This window comes from Urtica dioica, chromosome 7 (genome assembly GCF_054948205.1).
Source record: "Urtica dioica subsp. dioica isolate 48M chromosome 7, U.dioica_male_clone48M_v1_H2, whole genome shotgun sequence".
Lineage (NCBI taxonomy): Eukaryota > Viridiplantae > Streptophyta > Magnoliopsida > Rosales > Urticaceae > Urtica > Urtica dioica.
Window position 1 is genome coordinate 32414966 of NC_142762.1, and position 13632 is coordinate 32428597.

Below are 13632 nucleotides of genomic sequence, written 5' to 3' on the forward strand. Positions count from 1 at the left end.
TTTCCTTCAATAACAATATTTTCATCGCAATAAATGCTTCTAATCTTGCTTTGGTATTTATTGAGATAGCCCACATGACGAGCGCTTCTAATACCAAAAATTATACGACTCTGAATTCGATCTTGAATAGGGAGCTTTGCAAATTTTTCACCGAGCTTCGTCTCCCATTCGAAGAGAGTAAGAGATCAAAAACTTAGTTATATAAATAAACATAACTAGGTGGTCTATGTTTGGAATAACAAAAGTACATGATTTAAAAACTTAGTTACAAAATCAATTCTGAAATTCATGAACGAAAAAATGCAGGAGCAACCTACCAGCGATTGGTGAACGAAATGTTCATGGAAAAAATAGAAAAAACTATGGAGGTTTACATCGACGAGATATTAATAAAATCTCTACATGAAACAGACTACATATGGCATTTGGAAGAATGCTTCACGATACTTAACAAGTATCAGATGAAAGTTAATCCAGCTAAATATTCGTTAAGCGTGTCTTCTGGGAAATTCCCCGGGAATTTGATGACCCAAAGAGGGATTGAAGCAAATCCAGACCAACTACATGCTCTACGAGAAATTTCATCCCCCAGAAATAGACGCAAGGTGCAAAGATTAACCGGCATAATAGCCGCACTTAATCGATTCATCTCAAGATCCACAGATAAATGCCTTCTATTCTACCAACTCCTCAAAGGAAATAAAAAATCAGAGTGGAACGAAAAATGCGAAAAGGCATTCCAAGAATTAAAAACTTACCCAGTCATTCTGTCAATACTTACAAAACCAGTCGAGAGAGAGCCCATATTTCTCTACATCGCTTTGTCCCACGCGGCAGTAAGAAAAGTACTAGTAAGGGAAGACCTCAGGAATCAACGACCTACATTTTACGTAAGCATGTCGCTAGTCGATGCAGAAACACATTACCCCGCTATGAAAAAGTTAGCATTGGCGGTATTCTTGGCGGCTCGCAAATTAAGACCATAATTCTAGTCTCATACTATAATCGTAATGACTACACAACCACTTAAGTCATTCCTTCATACTCTTAACCAATCTGAAAGAGTGACTAAATGGGTTGTCGAACTTAGCGACTACGACATCGAATATCAAACAAGCACATGCGCCAAATCTCATATCTTGGCCGATTTCCTAGTAGAACTCCCTAAAGAATACCCCGTAGTCAGAGCTTCCAATGGAACATGGTCTTTGAAAGTGAATGGATCATCGTCAAAGCAAGGCATCGGGGTATGGATGCACCTAACTCCCCAACACGGAGAGATAATCGAACAATCCTTCAGGCTCGGCTCCGCATCACACAACGAAGCCGAGTACGAAGCGCTCATTACCGGACTACAGCTAGCGAGAGCGTCGACGCAAGACTAGTGCAAGCCTTTTGTAATTTGCAACTCGTAGCTAGCCAATTTTCAGGGGAATATGAAGCACGAGACGATCGGATGGAAGTTACCTTAGAGTCGTCAAAAGCTAAGAAAATCAATTCGACAAGTTTAAGCTCACCCGAATCCCTAGAGGAGAAAACACCTATGCGACGCCTTCACTGCTATAGCATCCACTTCGGATCCGGACCTCAAATGAATCATAAAGGTATAAACGATAAAACAACCTTCCATAGCCATCACTATTAATGCAATAATGACTATGGAAGAGGGTATTGGAGAGAGGAAATCTTCAACTACATAACCACTGTTACAGCCCTAGCCGATAAGCCAGCACGACGCAAACTCAAACAGAAAAGCGCGAGGTTTTGTATCATCGACGACGGTCTTTTCAAAAGAAGTTTCTCGGGCCCATACCTCTGATGCGTCGAAAAAGCTGAATCACAAAAAACCCTCATCGACGTACATGAAGGGAATGTGGAAGCCACGTGGGAGGACGATCTCTCCCCATAAAAATAAAAAGACAAGGGTATTTTTGGCCCACAATGCTCGCTGACTGCGAAAATCACTCGAGGCATTGCGACCAATTCCAACACATGCCCCCAACATCAGACAACCTGCGGAAGAGTTGTCATCGATCACGGCCCCGTAACCCTTTATGAAATGGTCTATGGATATCGTGGGTCCTATGCCCATTGCCCAGGCGGACTACGCTTCCTTTTGATCTTGAGTGACTATTTCTCAAAATGTGTCAAAGCGGGTGCCTTCGTCCTGGACAAAGACTCTGACGTGCAGTCTTTTATCTGAAAAAACATCATATGTCGCCACGAAACGCTGTGAGAAATCGTAGCGGATAACGAAGCACAGATCATCTCCAAAAAAAACTTAAACAATTCTGCTTCAACAATAATGTCAAAATGAGGATGTCGACCCCAAGATATCCTCAAGGAAACGGACATGCCGAAGCAGCAAACAAAACTATCATCAGCTCGATTAAAAAAACGACTTACGGTCAAGAAAGAACGTTGGGCAGAGGAGTTGCCAGGAGTACTTTGGGCATATCGATCAAGCTCGGGATGAGCAACCGGGGAAACCCATTTTACTTAGTACATGGCGTCGAGTCCGTAATCCCAATCGAGCAGAATGTGCAAACCCTAAGAACAATGCGGACTCACAAAAACGAAAGCGAGAATGATCCGTCGCTCCGGGACTCCCTAGATTTCTTGGAAGAAAAACGAGAGCAAGCACTGATCAGACTTTCCCAATATAGACTGTCAGTTGCTAGATTTTACAACGAAAATGTGAACTCGCAAAGGTTTGAGATCGAGACACTCGGCAGGATGCCTGTCTGAAGATCGTGGAATCTAATCAACCTAAAAACATACTAACGCTACAAATAGCAAAAAACCAAACTATGAATGTCTTAATCCCTATGATAGGGTACGTAGGAAACCTAAATTCTTAGGTACAACCCCCACCTAAACCAATAAAGTTCACGTGGTACCAAAGTCGAATTCTGAACCACCTCGGGCTTCGAACCTCGCATATTGCTAATTTAAGCGGGAATCAACCCCCGATGTATGCAATGTGCTAAAATCCAGCGGCGCGTGAAAGGAAGAGCCGAATTCCAATCACGCCTCAAAATCGATCTTCCCCTTTTTTATGAGGCGTAAGGGGCAAAGTGATATACGCCATGGGGTCATGCCGAAGTCGAAGTCGATAGCACTTAAGCAATTACTCCTACTCGATAACCTAAAGACGACTTGTTACCGATACAAAGTAATACGAAGAAAAAAAAAATTGTGTCTACCATAACTTTCATTCAAACACAAAAGACTTAGCAACTTAGTCTCAAAATTCAATAAACATTTCTCACTTGGCTGAAAAATGTTAGCATTCTAAAACTAAACTGACTGGGAAAATAAATCATTTTTTTAGATCAGAAAAGAAATGGAATCACAAACAATCACATATTCATAAGAAAAAAAAAAGATCGATGAATAAATATTAAAGACCACAGAGGTCACTAAAAAATAATAATGCAAGGATACCAATTCTCGCTAATTTTTTTAAAAATAAAATAATAAACACCTAAAACATACGGGCCCAATATAATTAAAAACGATAGTTTTAAATACGAGCGGAGTTGATTTAAAAACATAGTAGAAATAACAGATAAAGCAATCCAATGAAACAGTAAAGTAAAAGTGAAAAAGAAAAGCTAGATAGACTTACTCGAATTTCTTTCGTTCAGCAGATATAACAAATAAAATTCGAAATGACGTTTCAAATCTTTTATATCATATGGTTATAACCCACTTCCCGAAATATTTTCATCATTGAAAAATCAAATCAAATCTTATCCCTCGAATCATGAGACAACCCTAACGGACGCATCGAAACCACCAGGTTAGCGCCACATGTAAAAGAACGCGTGAAGTCAATATTTCGATTTATAAGGTTCCACCACAAAAATCGGATGATATAACCTCTGTTATCCCTTTTAATATATTTAATATTTATAAAAATGTATATTAAACATACTGGGGGCTGATTGTAGGGGTATAAACTCAGCCCAAGAACATTCGGAAATTTGGACCGAATAGCCCAACATCAGAAAAGAAAATCATTAAACAACGCGAATAATTACTACTATTCACATATCAAATAGTGAGATCGTTTGGGCCCGGCCCAAATAACCTGACGAACTCAACCCACTTCTGCAACTAGTCCTGACGAAGTCGAGCTCAACGTAAGGGACGAAATCTCGCTTATAGACACGGAAGGTTGACAACTCCCCCCCCCCCCCCCCCCCCCCCCCCCCCCCCCCAATTCAAGCAAGGAAGCGACGTGGCGATGGATGAGGCACTTAAGGACAAAGTCTACTACACATGCCTCCGAAGATGTCACACCTCACCCGAGTATTAATCTCATCAACCCAAGAAGATTTAGGCACTTTTTTCCTTTGTAATTTTGAACACAACATTTCTTGTCGTGAGTTCGCTGATTGACTAGGGTGACCAATCGAACTCATCCCCTTTTGTATTTGCTTCCAATAAATAAATAAACAGTTTACTTTCTTTATTCATTTATTCGATAAATTCATTTAATAATATTTCTTGTTTCTTATACGACGTTTTTCCGGGATCCACATTAATAAATCGAAAGAAACACTTACAATTTTTATATTATATTTTCTTCGTGATTGTTAAGGCTCGGAAACGACATCAACAATAATGGCGGTCTATCAAAACAGAGTTACACATGCACATTCAGCAAGACAGAGTATCGGCAATGACGATTGTATAAGGATACTAGAATGTGTAACTCTACCCAAAAGAGAAAGCGATCCTTTTATAAGACAATCAGGAATCGTGTCCTAGGCTAGGGTTTCCCAATGCACACACAGAGCTCTTATTGGACGATCAGAAAAACGCAGAAGAGAAACAAATAAAATGGACTTCCAGCAAAAACCACGTCATAGCTCTAACGTGTAAAGCAGACAAAAAGCGTTTTATAAGATGTTTCCAACATCATAGAGAACATCAGTTTTGCATTTACAAAAACAGCCAACACAAGAGTATTGATAGGCTTTTAGGCTTGAAATGGCTAATCCTAATGCCTAAATCTTCCTTACTAGATCAACGAGTACTCAATTTCACGTCGATAAAGGGTTGGGGGTTCTAGTGTGTTGCAATTTTTCTCACTTAAGCAGCCAATCTAGCTACTCATCAAGGTTCCCTAAAGATTCTCGAGACATAGAAATTGGGGTCAAAAAGCGGTAAACACAACAAACAAATCACACTCAAATAGTCGTAACTAAAACCCAACGCATAATTTTAAAATCTTTCAGTCTCCTAGGCAAGCATTTAAAATTAAATTCAAGTCAAGACAATCACACCCACTAATTTCTACCTAAAATAAGAAGTTACGCTATAAAAAAAAAATTTAGATCCCCGGTATTGTGGCAGTCGAGGAGGCTTTTGAGGTGTGGCTTTTTTCCCGCTTGAGTCGGTGAACCTCTTCTTTGAACATTGCAAGTTTTTTGGCATCGTAGATCCCAAACAACTCATCCTCGCGGTTGAACCGCAGCTTTAGCCGCCCTTCTTCACATCGATTTTTGGGAAGAAAATATGGTATCAGACATAAATATTTCTATGATACCAATTATTGGGAAATAAGGTGGTATCATACAAGAGCAATGGCTCTGACAACAATTGTTTAGAAGTCACAAGTTGATACCAAACACAAACAATCGCTCTAATACGACTTTTTGGATTAACAAAATTTCTTAGTATTGGACACGAACGATCGCTCCATTGTCATTTGATGGCTGAATTGCTTCCCTATGGTTACTTACGTTTCCCATGTATTGAACACAAAAAATTATGTCAATACTTCTTATTGGGTAACCAATCTCTTAACCATTACAATATGTTTACTAGTGTAGAACAATAATAGATCTAATATTGGGCAAACATTATAACCACAAACCATAAGAGGATTTAGTTACATACCTTTCGGCTCAGCTATAGATCCTCCAGGCTCCTAGCTTTTGGATCTCCTTGCTTCTTGCGGAAACCTTCCAGTGATCTTCAAATCTCAACTGCTCCTTGCTCCTTTGATCTTCAGATCTACAAGCTCTCGGACTCCTCGGTGGTTCTTTGGAGCTTCTGATCTTCAAGCCTTCGGATTCCTCGGTGGCTCATTGGATCTTCAAGCCTTCAAATTCCTCTGTGACTCCTTGCTCCTTGGATCTTTGTGCCTTCAAGCTCGGGTTTAGTCTTGCAAGATGTTATCTTCGGAAGGAAAGAGACCAAGGTGTGGGTCAACTCTTTTCTTACTAATTACTTCAACAAGGTGTTGGAATAAATCTTTCTTTCGTTGGGAGATAGTATGAACGAATTTTCCAACTCCGAGAGAGAGAAAAAACGTCCAAGCCAATAGGGGAAGGGCTGCCAAAAATTCCTAGTGAGGAACAAGGTTCTTGGGCGAATTTTCCTCTACCTCAAGCCCCATATTTATAGCTTTCTAGTTTACCAAAATAGAATATGTACTTACTTGATTTGTCTTATTTTAATTAATGTGAGAGATTTATTCTATGAATAGAACAAATCAAATATCTTTAAGATACTATAATAAATAAAATATTCAGTTCACATCTGATCTCCATGGTATTCTCATTAAACAACATCATTAATATATTATTTATTTCTCACAATAAGAGATGCGTTATTCTATAAATAGACAGAGAATATCTCTATGATACTCTCAATAAATAATAGAATTAATATATTATTTGTTTCTCAAAATAGAATATACTATTTCATAAAAGGAAAAGCAGAGAATATCTTCATGATACTCTCTTAAATAATTTACTATATTACATAATCATCAAAGAGGATCATATTTAATACATAATATTTATTACTTATTTGAGAAAAGTCTCATTCCTATTGGGCTTTGATCAAACAACTCAAAGGCTCATGTACATCTATGTACACCTCTACCACAAGCCTTATTGGACTTTGTGGGTTGATTTAAATCACTCTTTTATAAGCTATCTAAATCTAAGAGATATTCCGAAGTTAAACAATTGATACCTTATTCGTAAGATACTTTATTACGAATATAAAAGAAATTGAAACCAAGTTACAGTAGTAAGAGTGTAATCAATTATTTAATTATTACGAGTACCTCTATCCATCGTATCAGAGCCACATTTGGGACTATAGACCTAGTAACTGAAACTCCTACGACTCCGAAAAAAATATACGAAATCTATGTTTTCTCTTATTGATTCGATTCGTCAATCTCGGCGTCACTCCATAGGTTGAGCCGAGATTGCACTATTCTTATTACTAGAATTATATTTTACTCGATGTATATGAGCGTCCATTGATATAGTCAGTACATGAGCTCAATCCTCCAAGTTCAACTCATATTAACAAATTTCAATTATTCTGTTATCCCTTTCTTGATACATATGAGCCATAAGCATTCTTGCTTCCCTAGCGAAAGATTCTTTCATATGTACTTACTACGAAAGTGCGCGCAATCAATCGGTTCTGGAATCAATATTTAGGTGTGTAAACATTGACCTTCTTACAAGAAGGCTGGATTCCGTATCTGTGAACCACTTTCTGCTCAGATCCTATCCCGAATTCCCAAGAAATTTGTGTGACACATTTTAAATCCTTAACATATCAACTGAAGAAATCTGGCTGAGCCTCTTCTCATTCTCACTTCGCGACCGAGGAGCAAGGAAATGTCATCACTCACCAGAGCAACGTTGCCCTCGGGAGCCTAAAGATGGTCAACGAAGAGGTGTCATGATGAAGAAACTTGCGATCAAGCTTTCTCCACCGGTCCGCGTCAACATGCTACCAATTCCATATCCAGAAAGGCTCATGGTGACGCTGAGCGATGAATATAGCGCGCTTCTCCAATGACAGATTCCTCCGTAGATGCAGGACCTGTGCACGTTCATTAGACCATGCGCCATCGGGTAAGTCTACTTCGATCACGCATTGAGCGACCAAGTGGCAAGCTTCAACTTAATGTCATCTTCCACATTTGACAAGCTCGAGATCGGCGACGTCAAGCCTACACACACGATTAACAAATGGAGAACATGTAGGTGAAGCATCCGCGATGCTTCATGGATGACGTACTTATCAAAGTAGGCAATTTCACATTCCCAGTTGATTTCCACGTCCTCGGCTTAGAGGTGGATCGCGAGATTCCGGTAATTATAGCAATCGTTCTTGGCCACTAGAGGTGCCCTCATCAATGTTAGGAATATTACCCACTGAATATAATAAAATAAACAGGAATTATTACTGATTATAATAGGAAGTTTATTTTATTACCCTTACTGATTAGTGGGTTGTTTTCTAGTTACAATCGATAACAGCTATCATCTACAGTGCCTACGTATTAAACTGAATTACATGTTGGGCATCGCTCACGTAGTTATATTGCTAAATCTCTCTCGAGCATTTAACAATTTATGTAAATATTCGGAAAATCGTCTCTCGATCTCAATTCGTAAAAACACAACAAGCATTACATTCAAGGACATACACACGACTCCCTAGCAGCCTACCTATCTCTAGTCTAAGAATGTACTACGGTTATCTAATTCATTTGCACGATTATTTATTTTCTCTCGAGCAATTAAACAATTCTATAATTCATGAACAAGGTAACTGTTAGGAATTCTTGCCCACGAGAGATAATGAATACATTATAAATTATTACTAAATAGAATAATGGTTTACTTTATTAGCATCATATGATTAATGGGTTGAGCTCTGAATATCAGAATCAATAGCAATTATCATCTGTAGTCTCCGTATTAAACTGAGTCCCGTGCTGGGCACCTGAGTTTGGGCGGTGAGCTAAAACATGGTCGATGACTGATACATGTTTGAATAGCTGTATCTAAAGTCATATATGTGGAACACTAGTGAAATATGATCACGACGTGCGAGCATTCTGCACTTGTGGTAAGTGCACGACCTGGACAGACTTTGGTTGTAGATGTGTCATTTAAGTACTGTTACGACACACTAACCGGGGTCGTTATGATGGTCACACTGAGACTTGATCTGAATCCTGAAGTGATCATGTTACCGCGCTCTTTGACTCATTCGCTAAAAGGTTACTATCATGCTAATCACAACTTATGTCTTGGGAGTTTCGGAGCATGATTCGAGTGGGAAGTGGTTGACAGATACGGAATCCAGCCTTCCTAAAAGAAGGTCAATGTTCACTCACCTAAGGGTTGATTCTAGAACCGATAGATTGCCGGTACTTCCAAACTCTGTACATTTGGAAGAATCTTTCGCTGAGGAAGCAACAGTGCTTAGGGTATATAAGTATCAAGAAATGTATAACGGATTAATTGACCTTTCTTGATACGGGTTGAACTTGGAGGATCTTGATCACGAACTGACTACATTAGCGGACACTCGTCACGATAAGTAAATATAATTCTAGTATAAGGAGAGCTCGGTCATGGCATATCTAGGTGGAGTATCGATGTGATAAAGATAAATGACTTTTCTTGTCTTTTCATCGGTTTTGTTAAGCTTCTATTACTAGGTCCATAGTCCCCGATTCGGCTTCGATAAGACGAATAAAGAACCTCTAATAATAATGTGTTTCATTATTGTAGATCTCACAAAATGTAATGGTGATTGACAGCATTAAATACAGAAAATGGGTATTTGCTGAATTAATAAAGTGTTTATAGTAGAATTGTTTATTTATTGTTTGATCAAGTAAATAATCAATTGATCTATTATTTATTTATTGTTTGATCAAGTAAATAATTAATCAATTACTTATTTGTTTATTGTTGGACCAAGTAAATAAATAATTAATTAGGTTTTAAGCAACTGGGCCTTGCACAAACTGAGGAAGTCGAATTTTTGGGATTTGAGCACAAGGAATTGCGTCACTCCCTCTTGGCCGTGTGTCAAAATTCGTCCATCATAATATTGGTACTTACCAATATTTTCTCTTCTGTTGTTTAAATAAATGAGAGAGAAAAATACTTTAAAGAAAATAAGATATTGTCATTTATTCTCTCTCATGAATATTTAGAGAGAATAATATTTAAAATGAAATAAGATATTGTCATTTATTCTCTCTCATGAATATTAGTAGAGTTTTTGGTGATTTTCAGAGCTATTTGGGCTCTTGGCTCTCATCAAAAGTTCAAAACCCGTCAAAAACGGAAAACGGGGCTTAAAAGGGGCACGCAGAGTGTTCTATCTAGTGTCCTCAGCGCGCAGTGATGCTTAGAATAGCCATAACGTCTTGCTCCGATGTTTGATTCTTTCAAATTAATACGCTTTGGAAAGCTAAAAAAAGCTCTATCTAATGATGCGAAGATATCATCCGTAATATTTAATAGAGAATCTAAAAAATCATGTAGAATAGGACTCTGTGTTTCTTATTCCGCTCTAACTTGTTCGGAAAGTCTTTGAATCACCTCAAAATTGTTCTATGTCATGTGATGCTATCCTAACCTCTTTAACATCCAATTGGCCTTTCAAATATGTAAATCACTCAAAAATACATCAAACATACAAGTGTAAAATACGTATAATGTGTTCTAGTTCGGGGGTTATCTTTTAATCATGTTATAGTTCAGGGGTCTACCAGTAAGTAATCCAAAAGTAAACGAATTCACATCAACAACATAACTAAAAAACTTGGATTAGCCATTATTTTCGGATCATACAATATCAGTAGTCAAAAGCACATTTAGTCTTGGGAAATTATCATAAATAGTAGCAACTTTGATACTTTGGACCAAAATAAACAAAACAATGTTTTTGGACAATTCTACTAGTATTTGTAAACACCAAAGTATACAACTATCATAAGCTGTAGACTTATAAGTCTATAAATAACAGTAATTATAGATATATAAGTCTACAGTTATTAGTAAAAATATTCAAAAAAAAAATATAATTTAATTTATTTTGATCAAAAATATTAAAATTGCTACTAGCTCATTTCCATTTAGTACGCTAAACTTCATGAAAGACATCACAATTGCATTTTGGACGTACATAATAAAAGCCCAAAATACGTGCTTTAAATCAAGTACTTTATATATATTAGTGACACGCTACATATTGGGTTTGAAACTGGATCTACAAATTTTGGACTGAATCATACGCATCTTCCCGTCCATAGTTAAGCTAGTGAATATTGATGGGTCCAAAAAGATCTTTTTGCTCTAAAGCTTGAGTTCAGATAAGATAAGGGATAATTATCCTAATTAGAATGGCTAATTTCTTCAATAATCCCATAAATTTATCACATGAATTTTTTTTTCCCTTTTATTTATCAGAGGGGGGGGGGGGGGAATTATACTAAATGCTAAGCTCACCAAACTTCTTACGTCATATTAGATTTTCAGATTTTGTGTATTTCATAAACAATATTGCATATTTTTTCCACAGATCTAATATTAATTTATATATTTCACTTTTCATTAATCCACTAGAAAAAAAAATCATATTAGCTATGTGTTTAATACATACTTTAAATTTTGAATAAATGTTTAGATTAATATGAAGAAGAGAGAAGGTCCACATATCTAAATTGATTATTTTCCTCTAAAAGATACATCACAGTTATAATGCAATAATTTTATTTTTGCATATTCTTAAATTTTTAGTTAAAAACCATATCTATGTTCGAGTTGGTCTAACATGGGAATAAAAACATACAATTGAAGTCCTCTTTAATTTTTTTTTTTTTAAATATTAGATGGCAGTTTTGAGCTGACAGTTTGTCAGCACCGACTCTTTGATACTAAAAAAAAAACATGCTCATAATGGAAGGCGAAAAAAAAAAAAAAAAAAACATGCTCATAATGGAAGGGGGAAAAATTCATGCTCATAAAATTTATATAATTGAGAAAGTGCAGTAATAAATTAGCACTCATAATTAATACATGGTTTACGGGTTTATTAACCGAAATATCAACCTGTAATAAAATATTAAATTTTAATCATTTTATTTCAATAAAGAGTAATAAATTAGACACTTGTAATTAATATGTAATTTTTTTAGAAGAAATACTATATATATTTAGTCAATTGGAAAAAGAAAAAAATAACTGCAAATAAGCTCTCTTTTTCCCTTTTTAAATTGGAATTACTTCGAGAATTTTACTAACATATGAGTAAATGTTTGAATTTTATTGTCAAAATTTAAAAAACCATGTGTATCTTCCATTTTTTGGACAAAAATAATCCCCCTTCAATAATTTATCATTTTCTCTCACAATCCTACACTCATATAATATAAATATTAATAAAAACTTCGATTGAAGTTTAAGATAAATTATTCTGAGTTTAATCACAATCAAGATCCAATGTTAACTAAAATTGAATAAGTGTTGTTGTATGGTAAAAATCCGACCCTCTGAAAAAGACAAATTGCGACGGAGTATGAGAAATTGAATCATTTATGATCGTCGCAGAGCCAATCTCCGGCCAAGATCAGGCGAGACCTGGGGAAGGTCCAGTCATACCACGGCGAGACTTGACCTCATCAGCCAGGTCCCGTGATTTTGAAGAATTCATCTTTGATCACATGGTGAATCATGGCGATTCATATGATGTAAAGCTTCCTATTGGATCTCCCTCCTTGATTACTGGGATCATTCTCACTCAAAAGGACATTGTGCATAGCTCTGATGTAATGGGAGTAGTTTCGGGAAAGCTTACCTTGAGTCACAAATTGTTTGAAGGGAAACATGCTCGTGACATTGTCAAGCTTTCTAATGTGACATTTATCGCTTCTAGTGAAACTCTTGGTGTGGCTCCCTTGACAGAGACTGTGTAGAGTGATATTCTCAAAGCTCTTATTCATGAGGTCTCTACACTCCAAGAGATTATATTTCTTCTCGCCGGAAAGCTGTTTGTGAAGGCTTGATCAAGGGGACTTCGGTTGCTCAAATTGATGGTGCGTCTACTTCTCAGCATGCCCCTCATGCTCAAGAAGAAGAAGATGAAGTTGAAGAAACGAGGGAAGAAGAAGAAGATGAAGAAGAAGAAGAAGAAGAAGAAGAAGAAGAAGAAGATCACAATGAGGAAGCTGATGAGGAAAAAGATGATGAGGTTGATGGTTCTCTCTCTCCCATTATATGATTTGGTTCTAGTGTGTACTATCTGCATTTTATGGTTCTCATTTTTTTAGGTTCTCTCGTCTGTTTGTTTAAGACTATGTTTACTTGGGATGTAGTGTGTTCATCAGCCTCTCTTTTCTTCTGTTAAATACCTTACTATTTTCAGACCTCTTTGTTATGTTTTTGTTGATGCTTCTACTGCATTGTTCAGTACTCTTGTGTGTTTATCAGACTTATGCCCCCTTGTTTTGGTTTAGGTAATCAAGGGGAGAGGTAGTTAATTTTTCATTTATTTTGGACTTGTTAATTGCCAGTCTCTATTTGGAGTGTATGTATATTTTTTACTGCGAATTTTTCTAACGAGTACTGCTCTGGAAATGCTTGCCTAAAATATAGCCAAATGGGTAGTTTGTTGTTACGTGTGAAGTTAGCTTATTTGTTATTGCAAGTTTGTTCGGAGAGATGTATTGCAACATGCTCCAGGATATATTGAGACATCTTGGCTGCTTTATACAGAACTGTATTTTTGGCAAGTTTTATGTTTCTCCGGAATGATTTGCGAAAGACTTTATAC

The 13632-nt window shown here is 36.9% G+C and overlaps 1 protein-coding gene across 1 annotated transcript; it reads left to right on the forward strand.

The window, feature by feature from the left end:
* The first annotated feature begins 2313 nt into the window (after window positions 1-2313).
* LOC149390868 (uncharacterized) lies at window positions 2314-2748 on the forward strand. Its single transcript, XM_089619877.1, has one exon. It carries the CDS (start codon window positions 2314-2316, stop codon window positions 2746-2748), a length of 435 nt encoding a protein of 144 aa, XP_089476003.1.
* Window positions 2749-13632: the final 10884 nt, after the last annotated feature.